Genomic DNA, 25390 nt, shown 5'->3' on the forward strand with positions numbered 1-25390 from the left:
AGCCGCTGCTGTCCTGAATATCCCAGCTGCGGAAAGACCCCGCGGCCGGGCCCGACCCGCGAGTGAACCCCGGGCTGCGGACCCAGCCGGGCCTACTGGACTGCCGCGTCCCCAGCGCGCTGGCGCGGGGCTCCGGAGACAGGCCTCGCAGGGCCCTCCTGAGCACGGTCTGGGACGCCGATTTTGCCGACTTGGAGGACAATTTTTGTTTTCTCTCTACCAACGGATTTTAAAAATCCGATCGCCGCTGAAGTGTGCTTCCCACCCCTGTCGGGTTTGCTCGTTTGTAACCATTTAGGAGACCCAGCGCAGACTCCGGGCCCAGTGACCTGCTTTTATACTGAAGGAAATGTGGAGGCCTTAAGAGTTAATGGCGCTAAATGTGTTGGTTTTCCTGCTTTTTCCCCGGGGTAGGTTATGGGAGGGGGGATGTCCTTCTCTCCCCCTCTTCCCTCCCCTCTCTTTCCGTCTCCCTCTCTCCCGGAACCCGGGATCTAAGTCGTCCTCAGAGCTCTCCAGCAAACTCCTTCCATTCCCAACCTTGAGTTCCTTGTCCGCACCCCGCTGGAGCCCCTCCCTGGAGCCTCCTCTGCTTCTCTAGGCCCTGCCTAGGGTTCCACCACTTGGGTCAAGCCAGAGGCCTCACTGCCTGGCCCTGGCTCCCACTCCGATGCTCACTTGCTGGGTTCACAAACTGCTCTCCCATGCCCACCCAAGTAGCACCAAGCTGTGTTGACATAGGGGGCCAAGGAGCAGCCCACTGTGTCCCCTCAGTAGGAGCGGCCTGCAGTCGCAGCTGCGGAAGAGGGTAGACAGTCATATCCTAATGACACCCAGGGAGATCAGTGGGCTTGGAGGGGCCCATGGACAGGCCAGAGAAAGAAAATGCTCTTAAGGAGAAAGGGAGGCATCCTCTGGACCAGGAGGGAGCTTCTGAGCGGGAAGCAATTCCAGGCCCTCCCGAGGACCACACAGACCCAGCCTCTTCTCGCGGGCTGTGTCTCCCAGTGCAAGCTCCAGCCTTCTCCAGGACAGGCCCGAGTCTATGTGCAAGGAAATTCCAGGTCCTACTGTATCTCCCATAATACGCTCAATATGCTGCAAATTTAAAATCAGTGAGGGAAAAAAACAACCAAAAAAATAATATAAACCAGAGGGTTTCTTTGGGGCCAGGGTAAGATGGGAAAGCAGCTTAGGTCATAAATTGAGCCTTCTGCTCTCTGTGTCGCACTTTTGTTTCCAATAAGGTGGACATGGTACATTTTGCCCAATTTTCCACTAGTAATCATGTTGAGAATGTTCGTGGAGAAGCGGCTTTCATTTTCCTGAATGGGTTTTGGAGGTGGAATTCATTTACTTAAGTATTGTTTCCTAGCTGACTGGGACCTGGAACCTGCCATTCCCGCTGCAGTGTGGCCCCAAATCTGTCTGAGGCCTAGGTGCAAACTTGGCATCAGGGCCGAATCTGGCTCATCACCCATATGGTTCAGTGGAAGGTGGGCCTGCAGGTTCCAGAGCTGGGCTGGAAGTGGGGACATCCGGGAGAAACTTGGGTGGGGCCGGGAGAAGGATGGGGAAAAAGTGACAGAGACAAAGGGACAGAGACACAGAACCTAATGGTTATGGTGCATTCACACTGAAAAGGGGGAGATGGGATAACGGAGTGGGGGTGGGAAATAGGCCACGGAAGTTCCAGCCAAGAAGCTGGAGCCCCAACTGCAAAGAAGACATTCGTGTTAGGGTGGGAGGGAAAGCGTCAATAATGAAAGCTCTTTGCAGGGAACCTTTTGGCTGTGTTATAAATCGAAATGGGAGATTTCAGAAAGTGGGCTTTCGGAAGCTGGCATTTGGGGCCCTGTGGCAAATCTCAGTGGGTTTCTCTTCCTAAGTGTCAGAATAAATTAAACTTCCCTTGGGAGCTCTCCTGAGCTGCCCCCTCAGATGGGTAGGATGAAGACTCTGACACAGTCTCTTCGTCCCACACCCCTATCTCTCTGCCTGGCTGGAGAGTGGCTGCCTGCACACAATCATATTCTGTCCTGCCTGGCCAGCTTTACGACTTGGCCACCATCAATCTTGCCCCTAACACGACATTTGTTTATGACTGGCGGGAAGGGCTAATGGCTTCATGAACTGTCCATGAAATGCCTATAGTGCAGAAGGCCCTGCAACACCAGGAAAGCCCAAGGAGCAGGGGACTCAGAGCTGGACTCTGAAGTGAACGGGACCCTCAAGAACGGGAGCCCCTCTCACAGAGCTCTCAGAGGTGGTTCAGGAGTACAGGGAAACTGTCACTCCAACTAGCCTTCTTTGGGTGCCACCAACATCTCAGACAACACTGGTGTGGGTGCCTGAGGCCTGATCAAGTATGAACACCTCTTGTCCCTCGTAGGCAATCTGTCTAGGCAGCCTCAACCTGTGGAAGGTTCAGGGTCTCTTGGGTTTTGCACCATTAAGAACAAAACTAATGACCCTCCACCTGAAAAACGAGACCCTTCCTTCCCTGTGTCCTCTCCTCGCCTATCAAAGTTAGGGAGAGCCCAATAGTACTATAAGGCACTCTTGTTTCCTGACCCTTGTTTCTGACCGGGCAGGAAATGGCCAAGAGCTTACAGGCCACCAGTACAATCGAGCCTTATTCCTTTGCAAGCATCGATTATTAATGACACAAATTTTGCAGAATAATAAATTGTAAAAGGTGTGCTTGTTTACATGCAGTCTGGTGAAAAAAGGTCTGCTAACAACATAACCCTGGAAAATTCAGCACGGGTTCCTCCCACACGTGCAACATGCCAAATGCAAGACTGCACATGGGATGGAGCATGCTGGCCTTTATTCACTCATGGTATAAATTGCTAAGAAAATAAGTGTGCCCATTTCTACAGAAAGGACAAAATACTTATTCTCCTAAAGCTTTTTACAGAGTCTATTTTCAAAATTAGCTGACCCCCCACCATGGATCTGGACTGCCTTCACAGGCTCATTTCAAAATGTACTGACTATTAGTTAAAATATCAAGGAGTTTTTCTTAGAACATTTCACAGAAAAAATATTCTTCTTGCTAAAATAGTACAAACTAAACGTGAAAACCTCTAAGGAATAAACAGTTCCAGGTTAAATGAGGTTGGCAGAAGTTGGTTTTCTTAAATCGGATGTGAGAATCCAAAAGGTAACGTATTGATAGGAGACATTAGATATAGATACAGTTTTTAAAATCCGAATAACGAGCAGAACCCCTCTCCTTCCACTCAACATAGTTTCTAAACTTGCGCAGGCAACGACTGCAGAAATGACTACGTCATATATGGTTAGCACAAACACCTTCTTAGACACATGTATGCTCCATGCCTAATTTTCAAACATTCGAATGGAAAGGGTAAAGCAGTTGCTAAGAAGCTTTGCTCGCGCATGCCTGTAAACACTCTCGGACCTGCGGGCCAGGGGCTCCTCGCCGGCCGCAGAAACCGCAGCACCGCGTGCTCACCCTGTACCGGCTTCCTCTCCAGCCTCGGGGACTGGAGCCCCGCAAGGAAGGGCAGGGGCTGCTCAAGGCCCACCCATCGGCAGGGCAGACTCTGAAAGACCCCCAGCTGGGAGCGAGCCGACTTTTTCCCTAGCCCAGGTCACCCCAGCAGCCCGCTCCCGCCCCTGGGAACGGTGCAGAAAGCCAGCCGAGCTCTCCGGGACCGACCTGGGCCTAGGCCGGGGCTGACTGCAGTCGCCACCTCCTCAGGGCCGCAAAGCCTAGGCCCAAGGAGAGCGGAGAGTTACAGGCACGTGGACCGCGAACACGCTGAGCCCGCCGCTCGCCCAAGGGCTTCTGGCGTCCCTGAGGCCGAGGAACTCCCCACACGGCCACTGCCAAGTGAATGGTGGCCTCTGCAAACCGACCTCACACACCGCGTGGGGACGCAGCCCTGCCGGGGAGGCCGCCTGGGGCCACAGCACTGGCTGGGGCAGGTCTTGCGCTGCCAGGCCGAGGCGGGTGGGCCGCGGCCGGGGTCGGGGAGGGTCTGGGATGGTCCTGCAAACGCGCAGCTCAGGGCCCCGCGCCTGGAGGCTGCGGGCTGGCGCGGGGCGAGCTGTCACTCGTGAGCAATGAAGTGCCTCTGACCTTTCCACCCCAGCTGCGCTCCTAAACACACGTGCGTGTGTCTTCACAACAAAAAAGGCCAGCGAGGAGGAAGTGGGAGCTCGGCGGGGCCGGGCAGCACCAGGCGGAGTCTCAGGGTGACAGGGCAGGGGAGCGGGCTCCTCCGAGTGCCTTAGCCAGAGCCCTGAGGGCGCTTCTCCCCTCTGGGCGGCCCCCGCCGGCCCCGTCCCCGTCCCCAGCACTTCGCGCCTGCCACTCTCCCTCCTCGCGGTCTTCCCGACACCCAGACCCAACCTACGATTAACCCAGCTAACGTAACAAGGGTCTCCTTTGACTGTTTTCTCCAGCGACTAATTTCAGAAGGAAGCCGCGGAGGCCGGGGCTCATCTGGTGAGGGAGGCGGCGGGGCGGGGTAGGGGGGAGGAAGGAGCTCCAAATGCAAACAGAAGCCGAGCCCCGGGCCGCCGCGGTAATTACAGCTAATTAGCTGGAGAGCGTTCCCGTCGCGAGCTGCGTCCAGGAGGCCGGCGTCGGGGCGGGCGCGACTCGGAAGAGACTGGGCCGCGGAGAAACGCCCCAGCCGGAAAGCCAAGGCGTGGGCCGCGCGGGTCTCCACCCGCCACCCCCTACTCCACAGAGCCCAACCAGACACGTCGAGAACAGTACCGTCTCTGGCGACCGAGCTACTCCGCCTCGGGCTGGGCCAGCCCGCCCGTGGGGACAGGGCCGTGTGTCACCTGGTGCAGCTCCCCTTCTGGGCCTCGACAAACCAGCTCCGGCCGCGGGCCTCTGTCCGCAAATCCCAGCTCCTCGCTCGGCTCCCCAAAGTGGAACAACACGCCAACTCCTGGAGACTGGCGATAAGTCTTTACCGTCACCCCCTCCCCTCCTCCGTCCGGAAAGAGGCTGTAACCCGAAGAAGCTGGAGGCAGCCCCGGGACCTAGCTCCGGGACAGCCCAGCGAGATTTAAACGGGGCCGTGAGGCCAACCCCAGCTCGCCTGCCCCGAGGAGACACCCGCGCCAGAGCTGCAGCGATCTTCCCGGCGATTAGGTTACGACCCTGGGGGAGGGGACGGAGCGAATCACAGGCCACGTAGAGCAGTTTTTGACTGAAATTAAAGTGTATTTATTTGCAGCAATCCTTTAACAATGATCAAATTTTGACAACAAGCAACAGCAATTACTGCTTAAGTGTTGCCTCTAGATAGGAGCGGCAGATAGCAGGAAACTGTATTATCTCCAAAACAAACTGCAAGGCCCCCGAACGCCTGTAATCAAATCGCCATCTCCCCAAAGTCTGATTGGCAGGGCAGATTACCCTAAGATAATGAATTTATTACATTTCCTGGGTTATTTACAAAAGGGGAAGGGCCAACCCGGATTGTCCCCTAGGTTTAACTGTAAATTAACAAGAAAAATTGGTTTAAAAAGAAACCATCCTAGACCAAAATGTTCTGCTCCTCTCGCCTTCCTTCTTGTTGCTTTAAATCTTTTGCAAGAATAATTGTTCTACAAACATACCTTCTAAAATAGTTTCCCAAAGATTAAATATCCCTTTCCAACCCGCAATATATTTTTTAAAAGGCAATCCTTCTATGTAATACATGAAGGATTGTAAATGGGGGTGAATTATATACATACATTTAAAAACTGGTTTATTTTTCCTTTTGTAAAGGACTGAAATTAATAGGAAAAATCTATTCAGAATCTGGCTCACAGGGATGTATAATATGAATTGCAATTTTATATGGAATACACAAGCCAAGTATTTATCTGTGCGTATCTGGCTGAACCGTCCCATCACTCAGCACACAGGTATCACTGTGGTAAGACTGCAGCTGATTCATGGGCTTAAAATTTCCAAATCATGGTCTGTCATTAGTAAGAAAACTTATTTGTTTATATGCCAACTCCAATCTGTTTAGAAAAATATCTTTTTACTAGCTTCAAAGCAAGCTGACTATATAGTACATTTTGCAGAAGATGCTGCAAGAAGATAAATCTAAACAAAAAGACTTTAGTAAAACTGGACCTGAACTAGTCAGAGGGCTTCTCCATTTTTCAGAGATTTAATTGGAGAATAGGTAACTTATAGTGTTTTATCTCTGAAATCTTTTTTCGTAATAATTAAAGCTCTATTAAAGTATCCAGACATATAGGTCTCATTCAAATTGAATGGTAATTTATTAATAAACAAACAATGAATATGTTCAACAAAAAAAAAAAGAAAAGAGGATAGAATAAGATTAATACAGTTTCCCTTTTTATAATGAGAAAAAAGCACAATTTAAAGTTTCAGGCAATTTAACGTCAGGTTTTGGAAACACTTTCTGGCGTTTGGTCCACGACATCCAACTACAAATTAAAAATAAATTACTATGTTGCAATTTACATTTTAAAACAAGTCCATGAATAAAAAGAAAGCAACTTTCATAAACGGGGACTTTCCCCCTCCCTTCAACATAGGATAAAATAGTATCTTACAGGTGAGAGGCAAGGAAGAAGGCAAGAGAAGGCAGAGGGGAGGACGGGAAAGAAGGTCTCCGAAAAGCAAGAAGAAACTTACGTGTTATCTGGAGTAACACTGTCCTTTAATAAACCATGATTTTGCTGTCTTTGTACAAAACAGTTTACCGGTTTGTTTATTTAGATAAGGCAAAGTGGAGGTGGCTCTGAATTAATCTGTTAAGAAAACAGTTTTCTTCGTGCTGGTGCTGGTGAGCTGAATTTTTGGAGGGATATTCTGTTCGCTGGTGTGGTGAATATTCTCAGGGTTTTTCTAAATCAGATTTTTTTTTTTTTTTAGTTTCGATTTTGCCTTGACGGGTTCCTTTGGCTTTTCCTGCATTGGGGTTCGATTCAGTTCGGCTTTGAGGGAGTGTCAAAACTTGCTACAGTCGTAGACGAAAGCTCCAGACGTGCGGTACAGAGACTGGCTGGAAGGAAAGGCCATCTGACAGCTACTATTCCCGTTCACTGGAGAGTTGTTCAAGCCGATCCTCTGCGACTCGAACATCTCCCGCACCGAGTGGAAGTTCTGCTGCTGGCCCGGGTAGCCCGCGGCCGCCGCCGCCGCCGCACTCGCCAAGTGGCCCAGGTCTCCACCCGCCTGGTTCAGGTACCACGAGGTGAGGCGGCCTTGGTGGGCCGCAGGGTGGTGGCCGGCCTCCTGGCCTCCCCCGCCTCCGCCGCCGCCGCCGCCGCCGTGGCTCAGGGACGACGAGCTGCTGCTGGTGACCGGAGGCAGAGAGTAGTCGGGCAGGGGGTCGTCCACTGCCGAGCCGCCCGCACCCCCGGGCGCGCCCTGCAAGTGGCCCCCGCGCTCGCCGGCCGCGTACAGGCTCATGGCCTGCAGGTTGCAGTGGTAGGTCCCGGCGCCGCCCGCGCCCCCCGTGCCCCCCGCGCCGCCGCCTCCCGAGCTGCCCGCACTGGAGCTCTGGCTGCAGGGGGAGCTGTAGAGGGAGCTCTGGCCAGGCGAGTAGGCGCCGAGTGCCAGCGGAGGTGCTATCCCTGTGCGCGAAGACGCGGCCGCTGAGGCCAGAAGGCCCGAGCTGAGCTCCGCGGCCGCGCCCTGCGGCGACCCCCGCAGCGACGTCATGATGTTGTCCACGCTGAAGCCCTGGCTGTGGTGCGGCGGCGGCGGCGCGGAGGGCGCGGGCGGCGGCGGCGGCGGCGCGGACTCCGCACCGTCCAGGCTGAGCGGCCGCGCCGACGGCAGGCTGCCTGGGGGGCTGCTCCCGCTAGACAGGCTGCTGCTGCTGCTGTCCGGGCTCTCGATCTTGGGCACTGCGGCGGCGCTGCCGCTGCCCAGGGCGGCGGCCGGGGACAGGGGCTGGGGCGGCGAGGGGCACGTACCGTTCTCGGTTTTGATGTCCTGGATGCGCACGGGCGGCGGCTGCGGGCCGGGCGCGTTGCCGTCGGCCTGCTCGGGCGGCGCGGGCGGGGGCTGGCGGCCGGGCGGGGGCGGCTCCTTGAGGTGCAGCCGGTCCTTCTCCTCCTTGTCCTTCACCGCGTCCTTCTTCTTGAAGCGCCGCCGCCGCCGCAGGAAGCTGCCGTTCTCGAACATGTTGTAGGAGTCCGGGTCCAGCGTCCAGTAGCTGCCCTTGCCCGGCTTCTTGTCGTCGCGCGGCACCTTGACGAAGCACTCGTTGAGCGAGAGATTGTGGCGGATGCTGTTCTGCCAGCCCTGCTTGTTGTCCCGGTAAAAGGGGAAGCGGTCCATGATGAACTGGTAGATGCCGTTCAGGGTGATCTTCTTGTCCGGGGCGTTCTGGATGGCCATGGTAATGAGCGCGATGTAGCTATAGGGCGGCTTCACCATGTCCTTGGGCTGCGGCTGCGGCGTGTAGGGCCCGTAGGCGCGGGCCATGCCGCCCGGGTACTGCTCGGCGTGCGCGGGATGCGAGTACACGCTCATGGGGGCCGGCATGGCGGTGTAACCGCCCCCAGCCGCCGCGGCCGCCGCGCGGTAGTAGCTCTGCTCGCCGCCGAGGTAGGGCACCACTCCCAGGGAGTTGGGGCTGGACACGGAGTAGCGCGCCTGCATGGCCCCGGCTCGCCGCCGCCGCCTCCCCGCGCCGCCCGCCGCCCCCCACCCTCGCTCGGGCCGGGCCGCGCCGCGCCGGCCGCCGAGTCCGAGTCCGAGTCCGGGCCCGGCCGAGCTGCTGCCGGCTCGCTGCGCTGTGCGTCCGGCCGCGCTGCCGCCTCTCCCGGCGCTCGCTGGGGCTGGCTCCTCCGGCGCCTGGGGCTACCTTCGGGCCCGCGCGGCCGCGAGGCGGGGTCGCTGAGAGGGGAGAAGGCCGGGGCGGGCCGCGGCAGACCGCCTTGCAGGAACTCGCGGCGCAGCTTCCAGGCGCAAACGGGGAAAAGCAGCCAAAAAGAAAGAACAAGCAGGCGCCCTTCTCGCCACACTGCCTGCGCCTTCCAGGAGACTCTGCCCCGAGCTGCCGACGAAGGCGGCCAAATAACCAGGGCGGGGGGGGGGCCGCGCGCCGGCCGCCTGCCCGGGCCCCGCGTCACCTTTTCTCGGTCTCTCGCGCGCCAGCCGCTTAAGGAAGCATTGGGAAAACTTCTGAACTTTTGAGCATCCGTCACCAAGGCGAGGACTTTTTTACGCAGTTACACATTTTTCCGGGCAGCGGAGCCCCGCCCCGCCAGCGGCGGCAGCCAATGGGAAGTGAGAACCGCCTCTGAATGAGCCGGAGGCTGATCCTGGCCGGCCAGCTCCCGGAGGCCGGAGGACCGCGGGGCTGACCACACGCGCGCCGGCCGCCCCGGCCCCGGCCCCGGCCCCGCGCCTGCGCCTGACCGCGGTCGGTTCGCCCCCCGCAGTCCACCTGCCCGCCGCCTGCGCCCGGCGGGCCTCCCACCCCGGGCCCTCCGGAAGCACGCCCGCTGTTCGCGCAGACTTTCAGGGTCCTCCCGGGCCCGGCGCAGACCGTTCCTTCGTCCACCGCTCCGGAACGGCCCCGGCGTCTCCGCCCCGCCTCGCGCTGGCTAGTTCCCATTCCTTCGCCAAACCCGCCGACGCCACCGCTGGGTTGCCCCGGCCTCTCCACCCCGCAGCCCGTTCCCTCCCTTCTCCAACGTCAGTCTCACTCGGGTCACTGACGTCTCCGGCTTTTCTCCACTTGGAGGTTCTTCTGTCCTGAACTCGGCTACAACAGACACGATTTTGAGGGCTCGGTTCCCAGGCCCTGTTCCCGGTGGGGAAAAAGGTTCGTCGCCCATCTCGCCCTCCTCCATGACCCCTCCCCAATAGAAATTCAGGCAAGGGGTGCGGGGCCCCGCTGGGAGTTTCCGACGGCCGTTCACCCGCTTAGGATGAGCCCGCCTCACTGCGGGCCGCCCTGCTCCTCTCCCACCTCCCGGGGGGTGCCTTGGCGACCTGAAGGTGCGGGCGTCCAGAGCTGCCAAAGCCCGGCTGCTTCCCCGCGCTCCCTTGCTCGCCCACGAGGGTCCCTCCGGCTCCCCGCGCCGCCGCCCGCTCTGGTCCCGCCACCCGCGTTTCAGCTTAGATGAGGGGTCAGGCTGCGGGCTCGGTGACATTAGCAGGTGTGATGACAAAAAGCAAATAAATATGTCTAAGAGCTTAAAACTTCCCCAGGCCAGTCTCCATCTCCACACGCGCGGGGCTGCCGGCTCGCAGAGATAACGGGTGTGTCTGGGGGAATGTACGGGATCGCACCTGCGGGGTGGTTCAGAGATTCTGGGGGATACGCACAAAAGAGTTCCCGCTCCTTGTGCACACGCCTGAGATTTGCCTTCGCTGGATGGTTCGAATGGGATAGAAGAAGAGAAATGAGGGAAAGAAACGGAGTAGCAGAAAAGAGCCGGGCCTCCCTCCCATCCGCGCGGCGATTCTGCATTTCAGTGAGTTTAGGAGAGACCCTCCCGGAAGCTGAATCCTAGGTCGTTCACTAGAAGTTGGGGGAAGTGGCGAGTTTAGCAGGCTGCGAAGAAGCGTGTGTGACGCATTTAACACCTCCGCTCCCCCTAATTGCCGAACATCTCTAAACTCCAAGGACTTGTTCGGGGCCCTTTTGTCTCCTCGGTTCCAATCCGGGCTTCTTCACGTTGGCAGGAAAATTCAAATTGCAGCTTCGCTGTTACATGTGAAGGACGCTGACGTGTAGCAGGCGCATCTCGGTGCCACCTGAACAGTTAAAAATTAGTTTCATAATGGACATTGACATCGAGGGAAGGAGGACCTGCCCCTTCTAGAATTAGCCTTTGGAGGAGGGAGGGTTACGCCGAGGTTGCTCTGAATCCCGATGCAGCTGCCTCCTGGCCTGCTGTGCGCCGGGGTCTCTGGAGACTCCCTTTCCAGGTGCTTTGCAGGCCAAGTCACTGGTGGGTTGGAGAAGCACCGACAGGAGACTCAGTACTTGCTGGTGGCCAAGGACACTAGACAGGGGCGAGGGTGGTGGTGAAGCCCCATGATCTGAACACTTAATTCGTGTCCAGCCAGCCCCCCAGTCCGGCAGCCTGACGGTCTTAGCCCCCTTGGACGAGGCTTTAAGCAGACTTCAGCCTGGAGGAGACTGAAGTGGTCTTCCTCAACACCTCAACGTTTGGTGAATTCGGTCTTTAAGCTGTTTTTTGCACTGCTAGCGGTGCGCGGAGATGAACGCAGCGATTACGGATGCTTTGTTTTCCGAGTGCGGGAAATGCCTTCGGCCCGGAGTTTTGCAACAGGCAATCGTGCCCGGCTGCCCCCTCCCCCATCAGCCCTGTCGCCTCCTGCTCTTCCCTGACTCCTCCCTCCTACGGCCCAGTGAAGTGTAAACAGCTTGTTATGTAAATTGCAAATCGAACAGCAGTGGTGTTCTCCGCTCTCCGCTTTGGGTATAAAAGTTGCCGTTGTGAAATTAGTATCTGGCATGCAAAAAAAAATAGAGGGGTGTAGTTTTATCAAGATCAACTTTCCACTGGTTTAGATGTGGATATTCGCCAGGAAAAGATATTTCCATTTGTGTTTTATAAACTTGCTCGGAAGCAAGCCTCCAGTAAGCGGCTTGATTCTATTTCAAGCACTTATTTCATTATTGTTGTTAGTTCTGTTATTTGAACATAAGGCGCAGACATAGTCTTTTGGGGAACAGGTTAAAGTTTTTATTTTCAGGTTAAAGTTTTTGATGTCCCTTTCTGCTACTCCACGAGGTACTTCAGTCATCGTCTTCAGCACATCCCTTGACTCAGTTGGCAGAAGAGCCCCCACAGGAACCCTACAGCTTCTTTTCTGACACCTCGAATACTTGCAGCCTGAAGGCCCCGCAGGCGACAACGGTAATGGATGTTTGGTGGAACGGTCGCTGGGCCCACACTCCGCCCCTCCCCAGCAGGCAAGGCTACAATTCCTAGGGCCCACCGAGGGGTGCTTAGCTCTAGGGGAGTGACGTCACAGCGACTTCGAAACAAGGCCTCCCCGGACCCCACCAAAGAAAAGCACCAGGAAGGGGAATGTGGCTAGCACTCCAGGAAATGCTCGGATTGGAGACCAGGTGACACTGTAGGAATGTGTGTGCTGGGCGACGAGATGCTGTCCTAAACGCGGGTCACCAAGAGCCAGAAGAAGATCTTTAAAATTGCTAGTAAAGTACAGGGAGTGGAGATTGGGATGGGGCAGTGTAGAAAAATCACTCCCTAGGGCTGTGAGCTCAGCCCGTGCTGTGCGATTTGTCCCCCGTCGCAGGCCAATCGCCTCTGTGGTGTGCTTAGGTGCCCTCTCTTTTACCTCCCTGCTTTCTGGCTTCTCCAGGCTCTGGACTCTGGGTTCAGCTCTGGAAGCCGAACTGTGGGCTGGACTGGGGAGGCGGGCACAGGTAGGAAACAGCTTCAAGGAGGCGCTGCCTGTCTCAGGAGCTGGGGGACTACGGAAAAGGTAGGCTTAGAACATGAGGGAAGGCGCTTCTCCTGCTCCACTGGGGACAGTGATTCCTGGGGGTCCTTACGCACAGGAGGGAGGCTGCAAGTCCACAGCTGCCTTAGCATCTTTCCCTTTGCTGGGGGAGACAAAGTGGAAGATTAAGGCGATTAACAGCGGAGGGCCACTGGAAAACTGCCCACTAGGCTGCCATCACAGACCACTGGAGCAGGATCTGCTTGGGAGTGTGTTTGAGCTATTTAGACTATTTAGATAATTGTCTTAGTTCTCCATTTGGCTTCCTTTGCTTAGACCAGAAGCCCAGGGGTAGGGGAGGTTATGCTGGTATCAATGCCCTGTATTCGTTTTCAAACCACGGTGCCAGCAGGTAACGTTTGTCAACGGTGCGTCTTTTCAGTGGAGGAAAGAGGGTGATAGGGCGTCTAGGTGGCCTCGACTCCGGGCAGATCCTCCTTAGCTGGGGGATTTTCAAGTAGAAGTTTTGTTAGCACAGTCCCTCCAATTCAGCCCCCTCCTTAGTAGAAAAATAATTTCTACAATAAACGAAAAGAACATTTGGTTTTCGATTGTTTTCAAGGCAAAGTGATCCATATTGCCTGTCTACATGATTGGATTAATCCAATAGTTGCCGTCCTAGCGGGGGCGGACCTCCACGGGAAGTTTGTATGACAGGATAATTTAATGTCATCTCCTAATTCCCCTAGATGGGCGGTGCCCCTAATTACTCACTCAGCAGAAAGCCAGCCAACACCTGCTAGTTCTCGCCTCGGGTTGGCCCACCTGTCGCCCCTTTGCAGGAAAGCACTCGCCTCGAAGGGCGTTTCAGGGGCTCAGAGCCGAAAGTGCAAGAGGTGCAAGAGCGCAGGGACCTAAGGTGCAAGAGGGGGCCACAGAGAATGCGGGAAATTAATCGTTAACTTTGGTCTCCGGCCTCAAAAGACTCAGGGCTTCCTGTGTTCGGGCAGAGATAAATGAAGATTCAAATTGTCATCTTGCATTAACAATCCAGAATGAAAATTTGTAAAGGGCTGGATGATCGGAAAGAACAAATGGTGCGTGTGTGCACCGAGTCCCGGTCTCTCCCCATCCAGGTCCCCAGCGGACTCAGGGCGGCCGCCGCACTCCAGGGCCTGGTAGGACAGAGGCCCGCAGCCTCCCAACCTCCGCTCAACCTTGGCGGGGGGAGGGGGCTGGCGGGCGCCGCGCAGGGCGGGCGAGTCTGCCAGAGCCAGGGTGCGGGGTGCGGCAGGCGCCGGCCATCGGAGGACCGCAGGGTGAAGGCGCCTTCCTGGGGCTGGAGCGGAAGGCGTGTGCCCCTGCACGGACGCGCCTGGCTATGGGTGTCGAAGGAAAGGCTCTGCTTGGTGAGACAGACCCACAGAGAGCTCCCCAGCCGCCGGCGGGGTGAGGTGGCCTGCACCTTGCAGGCGGACTGTTCCCGGGTCTCCCGCCCCGCGCCGCAGCGGATCCAGGCGCCGGGGCTGCCGTGAGCCTCCCTTCCAAGAGCTACCTTCGCGGAGCCCTGCGCTCTGGGACCTTCCTTCCGACGTGCCCCCGCTGACGAGGCTGGGCCCCGCGCTCCGAACCTCTGGGCAGCAGCCCCGGGGCGGGTGTTTGCACCTCTCAGGGCAGGGACAAGGCCGACACCTGGCTCGGTGCAACTGGCCTCCCCGGAGGGCCTGAGGACCGATACCGTCGGCGACTGCTGGTCCTCGCGAGTGGGTCGGCGCCTGGAATCGTGGCCTGGTGATCTGGTGGCCTGCGCCCTGACCGCCCTCCGCAGGCTTCCTGCCGCTTCCCCGCAAGCGTAGGAAGAGGAAGGGAGATGTGGAAGCCCGGAGGCTCCTTGGCCGACCCAGGCTGTGGCTCTCAGGCTGGAGGACCAGACCCCAGCCGGTCCCGCACCTTGGGTGCCCGGGGCCAGGCAGGCGTCCTGGGCGCCTGCACAGGGCACTGCGCGTGCTACGAGCGCCCCCTGCCGTCGGAGGCTTCGTCTCCGCCGCGCCTCTATCCACGCCGGACTCCAAGAGCCGGCCCAGCCCATCCCTCCGCAGCGTCCCCTGGGAACCGGCTTCCTGGGGAAGAGGGCTTGGGGCAGACCACGCCGCCAGAGTAGGACTCCGCAGGGCCTGTCACCTGGTTTTCGCACCCTGCAACTCTCATCCCTCAGGGTCCAGGCGGGAATAGTCCCATCGGGGAGACCATGTCAGACTCCCAGGCACAGACCAGGGACGCTTTTGTTCCTGGAGTGGAGGGAGGTGACCTGAGACAGGCTTTCTGCGACCGCTACGCATTCCTTCCAGGCGGCCCTTTTAATTGATGTACACGTTACAGAAAAAGCAAGGCTTCTCCATCAAGTGAATTACATTCTGGGAGATGCCAAGGAATGTATTTACTGGCAGCCAGGTTTGCCAATAAAAGTTGCAAATAAAGACTGCTGGTTTCCAGGAAAATGTACTTCTGTTTTTTAACCACTCCTTAGCCTTAATTACCAAAAACCGAGCCTCCAAGAACCAGTTTCGAGAACAGGACCAGTGAGTGGCGGTGCTGGCGAGGTCCCACACCCCCACGTGCACTTACACACCCCGAAGTCACCTATGGGAACAGGGACCAGGCACACCTCTGGCTTTGCCCACAGAGAGGCTTGCCCGTATTTACATATGCAGCAGACATAGACACAGGCGAAACGCTGGCACGCAGAGAGGTATGCATTCGGATTAGCGCTGTTTAGTTTGGAAGTGAAGAAATAAGAAAAGACAAACTATGGCAAATAGGCGCATTTCCACAGAATATTAAATGGAAATAAATGTATGCGAGGAAAGGAGGTGCTTGCTCTGCAGTGTTTAGCTATGGTCGCCCTGGTAATTCTTTTCAGTCCAACCGAGTTGACTATAAGTAAACGCAGCAGACAAATCCGGAATTTACATTTACTAAAGGGCCACTTTGGCTCGGGGACACAAGGACCCCAGTGGGAATTAGAAAATCTCCCCATTCACTAGATGGAGCAGCACCCCGCCCCCCCAAAAAAAGGGGGTTTTGGGCAGAGTGTGCACACTAATGAAAGGCGAATTTGTTCCATTTGTTTCTCCATTGTTAAGCACAGATATTAATAGCCACAATTATAAGGACAGGTAAGATGCATAGAACACTTAGTATGCAGTCATCCTGCTGCGTGATTTAAATTCTCCTTCCACTTAATCCTCACAAAGACTCTGACATGGATGCTGTGGTCTGCATCTTATAGGTGAGGAAACTGAGCTTAAAGAGAAGAAAGAGCTTGCCCAAGGTGACACAGCCTTCGCATTGCATGCTGCAGGATCTCACTGGTTCTAAGACGCCATTTACTGTAAGGTATGGTGCTTATGAGCCACAAAGAGGGGAAAAAACTAAATTATTAAATATCATCAGTGGTAAATCTTACCTCTGTTTCAATTGCTAAAATCTAAAAAAAAAAAAAATGTGCATTTCAGATCAATGATACGTTTACTAATCCATGTAATCAACAAACACGTAGAGGCCTGCTCTGTGTTTGGCCTTCTTCTAGCAGCTCGGAGTATAACAGAACACCCTTTGCAGACATCCATGAAGCTAAATGTGAATTACCATGGGAAGAATGTTTACCCACAGCAACCCTCGAATCTATTATATATGTGTACACATTTTGACTTGCACTGGGCTGGTTTATCTGCACCTTTCTATAGTGTTCTAGAGCTGCTCACGCCAGTGCTATGAGGACAAACAGGTATAAGTGCATGCACAGAAAAATAGCATATATTTGGGCACAGACATTCTGTATAGTTGAATAAAGGACCTGCTGGTGAATGCATGTTTCTCTCTTCCTGGATGCTACCTGGTGGCTCCTCTCCTGCTTTCCTCTCCATTTAGTTTCCCCAAGGAAGATTCTGCAGGAAACAGCACATAAAGCAGAGAGGCTCTTTCCTGCCCCTGCCTCCATGGTGGGCCTACCCTTACCCACAGCTCCAGACAGAGTGGGGAGGCAGACAGGAGCCCCAGGACACTGAGGAAGCCAGAGCACTCCCTCTCTGACCCATGGCAGACATCAGCCAGAGGAGGCTGGAGGAGGGACAGGAAGCAGAAGGTGGGTTTCAGGTTGTAGCTCACCTCCAGGACACCATGTCGGGGCTGTCTAGAAGTCACCAAAGTCAAAACCTTGGAATCACAGAGAGGGAAACTGAGGTTCTCAGAAGAGAGCTGGCCCATGATAAGGAGGGCTCCCACCCAGGACTTGCAGTCTAGTGCCGCTTTGCCCAGCATATGCCCCAGCACCTCTGCACCCCTGCCTTCAGTCCCACCAAGGCCTAGGGTCTAATGCAGCTGGTGTCTTTGGTCAGGTGGGCCTTGAGGGTCAGGGTGGAGGAGGAGCAGGGAAAAGGAGAGAGGTGGGTGGCAGGGAAAATGAATGAAGGGAGGGGCTTTTTCCTTTTCCAGGAATTCCCCTCTTGCCCAACTAAAGCTTGGCTTGGGCTTGGACCATTGACCCAATGGCCAGCCTTGGGGAAGGGAAGAGAACCTGGGAGGCAGAGCCAGAGGAGACCCAAGACCTCGGCCTCCGGAGGTGTTTGGCCACCAAGTAGTGTGCGGGGCAGCAGGGGCTCTGCTATCCCAGGGTCTGGCCAGCCACAGGGGTGCCCTGGTGCCCTCTTCCCCAGAAGAGTTGGGGAGGCCCAGTCCTGGTGGATTAGGGCCTGGGGTACCAGTCCAGACTCCCCAGGGAACGCCTGGCCCCACCGGCTGCGGCCACGGCGACAGTCTGGGGTGGCCCTGCTTCTCCTCAAGACCAGCCGATGGGTCAGGGCGCCTGGTCTCCCCGTTTCTCCCCCGTCGCGCGCAGGAAGGTGCTTTTAAAGGCTGGCGGGGCGGGCGCACAAGCTCGCACACTGCAGCCGAGCCAGCCTGTGTTTAGTCTGGCGCTGACGTCCTTCCTGAGCAGATGGTTAGAGGAAGCCTTCTCCAAGCCGTTCCTGCCGTCGCCCACCCGGCCCATCCATCATTTTCTCACCTACCGGCCCCAGGACCGCGAAGTCCTCACTGAGAGCTTGGGCAGAAAGTCCGGACCAGGTCACAGACTCCCGCCACCTCTCCCGTGTGTGAGAGCCTTTCCTTCCTCCTTCAGCACAAAGGCTTACATTATTGTATGTCCCTGTGATGAAACACGCACCAGATTAGATAAGGTTGAATTGCAGTTTTATAGGGTGCCAGGATCGTCCGTGAGACACTCTCCTTTTATTCGTGAGATTGTGCAGCTTATAAGAATACTTTGCTCCAGTAGTTCTCACTTGGCTCAAAGAGACAGCATCTACACACAAGGTAACTTCTTAGGGAAGGACTGCGGGCTGCCCAGCTCGGGGAAATTAGTTACTCCCGAGAAAGAGCAAGTTACTAAAAGTTGCTGGCATCTGGGGCCTGGCCCAGTCAGCCCGCAGCACTGTTTTGCTTTTGTGTGTGGCAATTCTGCATGGCGCCCAGTGCCATCCTTAGAAACGCACCCTCGGAGTTTTCATTGTTTGCCTTTGTGAGCATTTGCTATCAAAGATGATGTGTTAGGCATATTTGTTTTAGTCAGGAACTCGTCCAGAGGCAGGCAGACGTGTCACTGGGAGAATGTTTTGGCAGGAGCGGGGCAGGGGTTTTACATAATAGGAAAACAGATGCAACTCCACCCTTCCATCATCAAGGCAAGCACAGCCACACATTTTGTTTAATCTCAGTCACATTGTCTACTGTCTGCTGGAAGTAGGTTAGTTTTCTAGTAAACACCACTCTTACTGTTGCCAACTGTTTGTTCTGGAATGGGCTCAGACTCACCCAGGTCCTCCTGCTGTGTTCATTTCAGGTTGTCAGGTTGTCTCAGGATATTTTAAAAGACAGAGCTAATGCATGGCAATAATATTTTCATATATTCATATGAATATATATGTATATCTGTATATATGAATATACATATGTGTATATATGAATATATATGTATACGCATATACGCACATATACACACACACACACATACAGAGAGTCTTTGTTCCCTGGGCTGGAGTGTAGTGGAGGGTCCTTTTGCTTCTAAACAAAGCTTGAGAAAACTATACCTTGCATTTCTCCTTAGTTGGGTAAATTTTGCATTTCCCTTGATTATGCATTAACTGGAGTAAAATAAACAAGTTTTTCTTATTCTATTTTTCCTTCTTGCTGCTTTGTACATCAGCTTTCCTGATGGTATCTCTATAGCTCTGCCGATTTCAATGAGATTCAATTGTCAGATGGTGCTGGCAGACTGCTGTAAATCTCATAAAAGGAGAGTTGGGCTTTATTTTCTGGCTGTGCCAGACATTTTCCAAGTAGATATTTAGAACCCAGAAGGCATCCCCGACTAGATCAGAGTAACGTGAAATATGGGTCAAGTGCCAGATTCAATGCCCTTGGCAATGTCCCTTTAAAAACAAATGTCTCTGATATGTCCAGATCTGGGTTTCCAGTGTTAGCATAACATTCAGTTTATCCACCAGACAAACAAATATTGTAAGTGTCTGCATTTGGGGTAAAAAAGAAAATGATGGATGCATAACTCTTCTTTCTCTTAGGAAGAGTTTCTAGAATTTTGAGACATTCACTCTGGTCTGTCCCCTGATGGCCTCAGTTGACCCTCCCCAGGTGCCCCATTGCTGGCCATTTAATATTCATTCTTCTTAAAGTTTGACATTGTGGAGAAATAGGAACACTTTTGCACTGTTGGTGGGAGTGTAAATTAGTTCAACCATTGTGGAAGACAGTGTGGCGATTCCTCAAGGACCTGGAAATAGAAATTCCATTTGACCCAGCAATCCCATTACTGGGTATATATCCAAAGGATTACAAATCGTTCTACTATAAGGACACGTGCACACAAAGGTTCATTGCAGCACTGTTTACAATAGCAAAGACCTGGAACCAACCCAAATGCCCATTGATGATAGACTGGAAAGGGAAAATGTGGCACATATACACCATGGAATATTATGCAGCCATCAAAAACGATGACGTGTCCTTTGTAGGGACATGGATGAACCTGGAAACCATCATTCTCAGCAAACTGACAGAAGAGCAGAAGATCAAACACCGCATGTTCTCACTCATAGGCGGGTGTTAAACAATGAGAACACATGGACACAGGGAGGGGAGCACTACACACTGGGGTCAGTTGGGGGGAAATAGGGGAGGAAAGGTGGGGGGTGGGGAGCTGGGGAGAGATAGCAAGGGGAGAGAAGCCGGATGTAGGTGATGGGGAGGAAGGCAGCAAATCACACTGCCATGTGTGTACCTATGCAACAATCTTGCATGTTCTTCACATGTACCCCAAAACCTAAAATGCAATAAAATAAATAAATGGGGGAAAAAAAAGTTTGACATTAGGTGGATGTGGAGAGATGGAAGACAGAATGGGGGTGGTATGAGAAAAGAGATCAGACAGAGCTCCAGAACTGTGAAGAAAGAATGCGATGGGCGTTTTACTGCCACATGTTCTCTGAGGACGCACGAGGCCTATGGGTGTAAATTCCCTCATATTTGGAAGGGCTCATTGATGACCATAGGGAGCAAACTGTGTGAGGGGGAGGGGCGTCGCAGGGAAGTCCCCCTTCCCCAGGCTGGTGATGCCTCTGACACCCCCAGGTGGTCCCGCACAGGGTGCCCCCTTCTCCTTCGTCTGCTGGCTGGAGTTAAGTCCTTTTGGCTGCAGGGCGAGACCGTCACCTCTTTTTTCTGTCTATTCTCTTTTAAAAGATACAGGACCTCTCTGAAACTTCAGTGCTGATTGCTTGACATCATCGTTTCCTTCATTAGAGACACTGGGGCCTGGGGAGGGGAAGGGACAGAGAGAGGAGGTGGCTCAGAGAAGGCCCATGTGGTGAAGAGAGCAGGGGAAACCTATACCCACTGGCTTCCAGGACTTGGGGGTCCCGGGAGTTGAGCTTCTCAGCCAGCTCCTCTGTTCTGGGAGCAGCCACTTCCTTTCCTCAGGTGCGGAGGAGACTAGGCTGCCTGGGCCTCTCCAGGCCTCTGCAGGTGGGTCCAGGGCGCGGGCACACAGATCGCATTAGTGCAAATGGGTAGGAAACTCCTGGACCTTCCTGTTGCAGCCACCCAAGGGTGGATAAAGCCCGTGTGAAGGCCGGCCTGGGGGGAAGGGGCTGCCCAGCTGGTGGGGGGTCTCTGGCGGAGGAGACACTCGGGTGTGGGGCAAGTGACGGGGCTTTCGTCTCTGGGTGAACGTCGGTGGCAAGTGTGGGTGTTCGCTCTGAATATTTTCCATTTCTGTGCAGAGTTCTATGTCTGCATGGTCCAATTTCTGCTTACATTCCATGTAGGCCATGAAAGGCCATTTTTCTTTTTGAAGCAAATCTAAAATAATACACATGATGAAGTGCAGGCAGGATGCCTGTGGAAAAAAGAGCTTCTCCAATTATTTCAATGGAACGAAATGTCTCCAAGCAAAATCTGACGGAGAAATCTGACCTTTCCCCATTTAAGGCCAACGGGGGTCCATTGGAAAGCATTGCAAGGCCCTGCTGGCCAGTCAGGCCCACAGGCACGATGGGCTTTGCTGTGCCTCGGTTTACCTTTTCTCAAAGGAATGAATCACATCTATCTCTTACTAACTTAAAAGTTTGAGCTGTCTTTTAAGAGGGTTTTTAATGAGATGATTCAATGGAGAACCTTTGGAATATCTATGAAAAAAACTGTGTTAATACAGGAAATTAAAACATGAGGATAAATGCAAAGTGAGAGGGTGTGGCAGGGCTCTGAAGTCCTGGTTCCCTCACTGGAGTTGAAGGGCCCCCACGCCACCAGGAGCCGTGTGTTCCAGTGTGCTTCTACTCAGGAAAGCAGCCGCAGGACGGAGGCGGCATCGGGGCTGGGAGAGGCTCAGATGCCTGCAGGGCCGAGGAAGCCTCCTCTCAGAGCACCTGCCTGCACCTCCTCACCCGGCATGGTTTGTGTATAAACCGTCTCAATGAGCTTCAGAAAAAATTGCATCATAGTTTGAAACAAAGGGAGCTATGAAAGTCTAAAAAAAGTCACCCTTTCTATGTTGCAATAGATATTTAGATTTGTAAATACACGTAAATGACTAATAGATATAATTTACCAGTTTACTCCAGTTTGTGAGGTAGGTGTTAAACACAAGCGAGGCTTTCAATAGTGAAAGACTGAAGGCAGCTGGATGTCCACTACTAAAAACATCAGCTTAATGGGATCACACAAGAAAAGAAGGATGAGGACTTTGCAAAGCATGGCATGGTGAGCTGGAGATGGATTCGTCTGAATGAAGACCGTTAAAGAAAATGCAAAATAAAAATGATGGCAGGGTAAGGGGATGAGGCTTGTATGATCGTGCAGGTTTTTAAATTACACAGTGGAAAAATAGAATTTGGAAAAACGCGGTTTGCCATTTGAGATCTCCGAACACATCCACAGAACTCTGAGAAATCCCCATAAACAAGCACGGGACCAGCGGTGGGACAGGCAGAGAGCCTCACAAAAGGCGTGGGAAGAGAAGGAAGCCGAGCTGGCGGGGGAAGGAGAGGTGTAAATGGCCCGAAGTAATTTGGTGAGAGGAAGAGATAACAGGGAGCCTAAAGCTCTGGGAAGGCAGAGAAGGAAAGCCTCAGCCACTCCCAACACCAGCCTCAGGTGTCGCACAAAGCCCCTTATCTCTCTCTGGTCTGATGTTATCGGACCTTTAAAATGGTAAATCATTTATAGAACATTTACTGAATCACAAAATGAAGGCACTGAGAATTAACATGAGGATGGGTGTGGGGGGGTGTCAGGAGGCACAGGCTTTTGGAGTGTGGATTTCCGTTGTCACTTGGCTCCAGAGATAATCTTATCTCTGGGGCTTGTCATGGGGAGGTGTAGAGGCAGGGAAGGGGACAGAACTGGAGCTGGGTGGGAGGGGGCTGGCAAGGAGGGCTGAGGGCTGTTCTTGTTTTTCTGGGCTGGAGTGCGTGTGTCTCTGTGTGTGTGTTTACCTGTGAGCCTCCAGGGCAAATGACTCTGGCTTTCCCAAGGGGAGGATTTTCATGTAGCCCCTGTCTTGGCAAGATGACTATTGGAACTTCGCTCTGCACACTGTCACCGTTGGGGGGCGGGGATGGGGAGCCTGCGGTCTACTTGATCTCTGTCTTAAACAGAAGAGAGGCTCTGAGAACAGGAAAGAGTGACAGGGACCAAGAACCTCCCTGTGTTCCACCCTAGCCAGGATGAGCTTTCCTGTCCACGAGCATCTACAGAGAAAAAGAGATTGTTTTTTAAAAATCCATTATTTACTAGCCTGCTTTAGATGTGCTGCATGCAATCAGTGGCATTTTATTTGGGGCTACAAATTGAAGAGATTCCATCTTTTGTACTTTTTGCTGCAAATTTAGTTGCTACGGGTTTAATGCAATGTGTTCCTTTATGATTATCGGTAAACTAGAATTGGACCTTGGTCGTTGGTGGTTTTTTTGGGGGGGGGGATAATTTACCAATTTAACAGTGGGCATTGTACACCAAGTTTAGTGACACTAAAATACGTTCTGAAAACCCACTACCATGGGCCTTGGTTTTCAAGACTGGAGCCAGTGGCTTTACTTATTTCTCAACTTCATCAGAATGTATTGACAGAAGAAATTTTCCACCCCCGCCCCTTCCACTTCTTCCCGCCCCACCCCCCCCAACCAGGAATCCAGGCTGAGTTAAGGCACCAGTGTGCAGGGACTGTGGTGGAGCTCTGGTGCCATCTAGTGGTAGCTCCGGAGAAGCGCACGTAGAGGCCGGTCTGCTGGTATGAAAGCCCAGGTGGTTTGCAAGCCAAGAGCCTCCCCACCGGATACGGAGTGGCGGTGCGCTGCCTCGGCTTTACTGCTGGGTCCATCGGGTGACTCAGGAGGCAGAAAGGGCAAGCTGCTGAATGTCACGGTAGGAAACGGCTGCTTTTTGGTGGCCTGTTTCCCTACGCTGGGCCAAAAAGCCCTCAATGAACTTCATTTTCCTTGCTTTGTGTTTCGATTCTCTCCAGCTCCAAAACCAAATGTACCCAGGGACAACTGAGGCCCGGGAAAGCTGAAAATGCTTGTGTAACACACAGCTCTGCTGACAAAGCGGAGGGCCGTGCTCGGCCAGCGTGACTCACGTTATCTCCAGAATTCATTTGGAGCCCTTAAAGAAGACCCCCCAAAGCGCGCTGTTCTGTTGGTGCTCCACAGGAAACTTGGGTGGGAGGCGGGGAGAGAGGAGGGCGGGAAGGTGGAGGAGCGCCTGGGGGGAAGCAAGCCCCTGAGGTTTGCAAAGTGGAGGGAGGTGGGAAGGAGAGCCCGAGGAGCAGTCTCAGGCGCATGGATTTCAGGGAAGAGTGTGTGCAGTAGTTATGGAGCTAGGAGCAGAGTGTCCTAAAGAGATCCACACCCAGGCAGCTGCTGCAGAGTCTGTGTGAGTCACGTGGCCCCCAGGGTCCAGATTCTCACTGAGAGAGGAAGGGGCCATGGCCACCTCGCCACATGCAGTGCCGGCTTCTGAACTGAGTAGAGCTGGGAAGCCACGGCCTGCTGGGGCCCAGGAGCAGCCGCCCACCCTGGCCCGGTGTGCCCCGGGCCATCCTGAGGAGCAGCCCCGGGCTGATGGGGTCCCTGGGGATGTCCAGTCTGCTGGACATTCTCCAACCATCCTGGCGGCCTTAGATGTGGGTGTGTTAGCTAAAGATTCAGCCCCTGGGGACACCTCAGCTGTGGTTCCCATGAGGGGCCCTGATGGGTGAAATTAACGGATAAAATGTGTGTAACTGTCCCGCTGGTTCCTGGGGATTTTAGAAAGCTCACCTTCGTCTCTCAGTCATTGGTTCATTCGACACGGTATCCTCAATAAAGCAGCCAGGACTGCCGCGCTGTTGTGTCTGCCTGGCCAGGCCCCCGTGACCATCTTGGACCTTTCCTTTCCTCCTCTGCTTTGTTGCCACGCGAGACACACGTCAGGGGAGACTGTCGCCTGCCTGCGCACGGCTGGAGAGCAGGGTGGGCTTGCCGGGGACCGCGAGGCTGAAGGAAACGTCCACTGGGAGGAGGAGCACCGCTGCTTTAACGCCTGCGAGCAGGCGGGGCTTTTGGTGGGGGGTGTTTAGGGTGTACATTTTGAATGTTAATTTCTAAGTCCAGAGCGTGCCTCAGCTGTCACCATCAGTTACGGTGAGGGCGCTGTGGCCTGTCCTGTTCCTCGCCACCACAGCTGTGGCCAGCCACCTGTCTCACCCAGCGTCCTGCTAGGTTGGGGCCTCTTCGAGAGGCCATCTTCAATCGGGAGGTGCCTGCCCCCGCTTTGCACGTGGCCCAAAGAGCCCCAGTCAGCACGAAACCTCTGAATCCTGTGGGTAAAAGGACCTGCGAGCTGGGTCCCAGCTGGGCAGGGCCGAGACACCCTAAGTGCGGTGAGGGGCGTGGTGGGGCCGCCTGGGGCCAGAGCCACCCAGGGATGTGGACTCCCCCGCAGACGCTCCCTGCCCAGGTATTGCCTGACTGCAGTTATATAAAAAGCCTTTATGAGCTGCGGGGAGTATGTCATTTGTTCTGGAAGAACATAAAGCTCTTTGTTTTCCCTCAGCTGTGGGTCACTCGGCTCGATCTGTGCTGGAAGCGCTGGCAACCTCGTCTCTTCCACAGGCAAATTTTCCACGGGCGTCCATGAGGCAGTTTTTAGACAACAGAATTCTAGCCTTTAGGAATGAAAGAGAAATCAGGGCTTCCTCTCCACGCCACAGGTGTGAGGCGACCTTTCCTTGTTTGCTGGGCCATTGGAATCGTGTGATTCATAAGGTGCCCCAGTGCGTGTTTATTCATCAGAGGGGTTCGGTCACTCTCCAGTGGAAGCTTTCGGTGCACGAGCTTTCTG

At 54.3% G+C, this 25390-nt stretch overlaps 2 protein-coding genes across 2 annotated transcripts; one reads left to right on the forward strand and one right to left on the reverse strand.

Annotated features, from left to right (window-relative positions):
- Positions 1-5197: 5197 nt before the first annotated feature.
- On the reverse strand, positions 5198-9301 carry FOXC1 (forkhead box C1). The gene has a single exon (XM_017497514.2). It carries the CDS (start codon positions 8639-8641, stop codon positions 6977-6979), a length of 1665 nt encoding a protein of 554 aa, XP_017353003.1. The 5' UTR covers positions 8642-9301; the 3' UTR covers positions 5198-6976.
- LOC108281805 (protein transport protein SEC31-like) lies at positions 8640-11490 on the forward strand. Its single transcript, XM_017497511.2, has 3 exons — positions 8640-8700; positions 9319-9634; positions 9732-11490. The coding sequence occupies exons 1-3, from the start codon at positions 8640-8642 to the stop codon at positions 10114-10116; spliced, it is 762 nt and encodes a 253-aa protein (XP_017353000.1). The 3' UTR covers positions 10117-11490.
- The last annotated feature ends 13900 nt before the right edge of the window (positions 11491-25390 follow it).

This window comes from Cebus imitator, unplaced genomic scaffold (assembly GCF_001604975.1).
Source record: "Cebus imitator isolate Cc_AM_T3 unplaced genomic scaffold, Cebus_imitator-1.0 Scaffold231, whole genome shotgun sequence".
In the NCBI taxonomy this organism is placed as follows: domain Eukaryota; kingdom Metazoa; phylum Chordata; class Mammalia; order Primates; family Cebidae; genus Cebus; species Cebus imitator.

What these genes read in the sequence shown, in the direction of transcription:
- FOXC1 (XM_017497514.2), bottom strand. Translation starts at nt 8,641, where the DNA reads ATGCAGGCGCGCTACTCCGTGTCCAGCCCCAACTCCCTGGGAGTGGTG.
- LOC108281805 (XM_017497511.2), top strand. Translation starts at nt 8,640, where the DNA reads ATGGCCCCGGCTCGCCGCCGCCGCCTCCCCGCGCCGCCCGCCGCCCCC. An exon ending in CGCCCCCCACCCTCGCTCGG is followed by an intron (nt 8,701 to 9,318) that starts GCCGGGCCGCGC and finishes CTGGCCGGCCAG; the next exon opens with CTCCCGGAGGCCGGAGGACC. An exon ending in CCCGCCGACGCCACCGCTGG is followed by an intron (nt 9,635 to 9,731) that starts GTTGCCCCGGCC and finishes CTCCACTTGGAG; the next exon opens with GTTCTTCTGTCCTGAACTCG.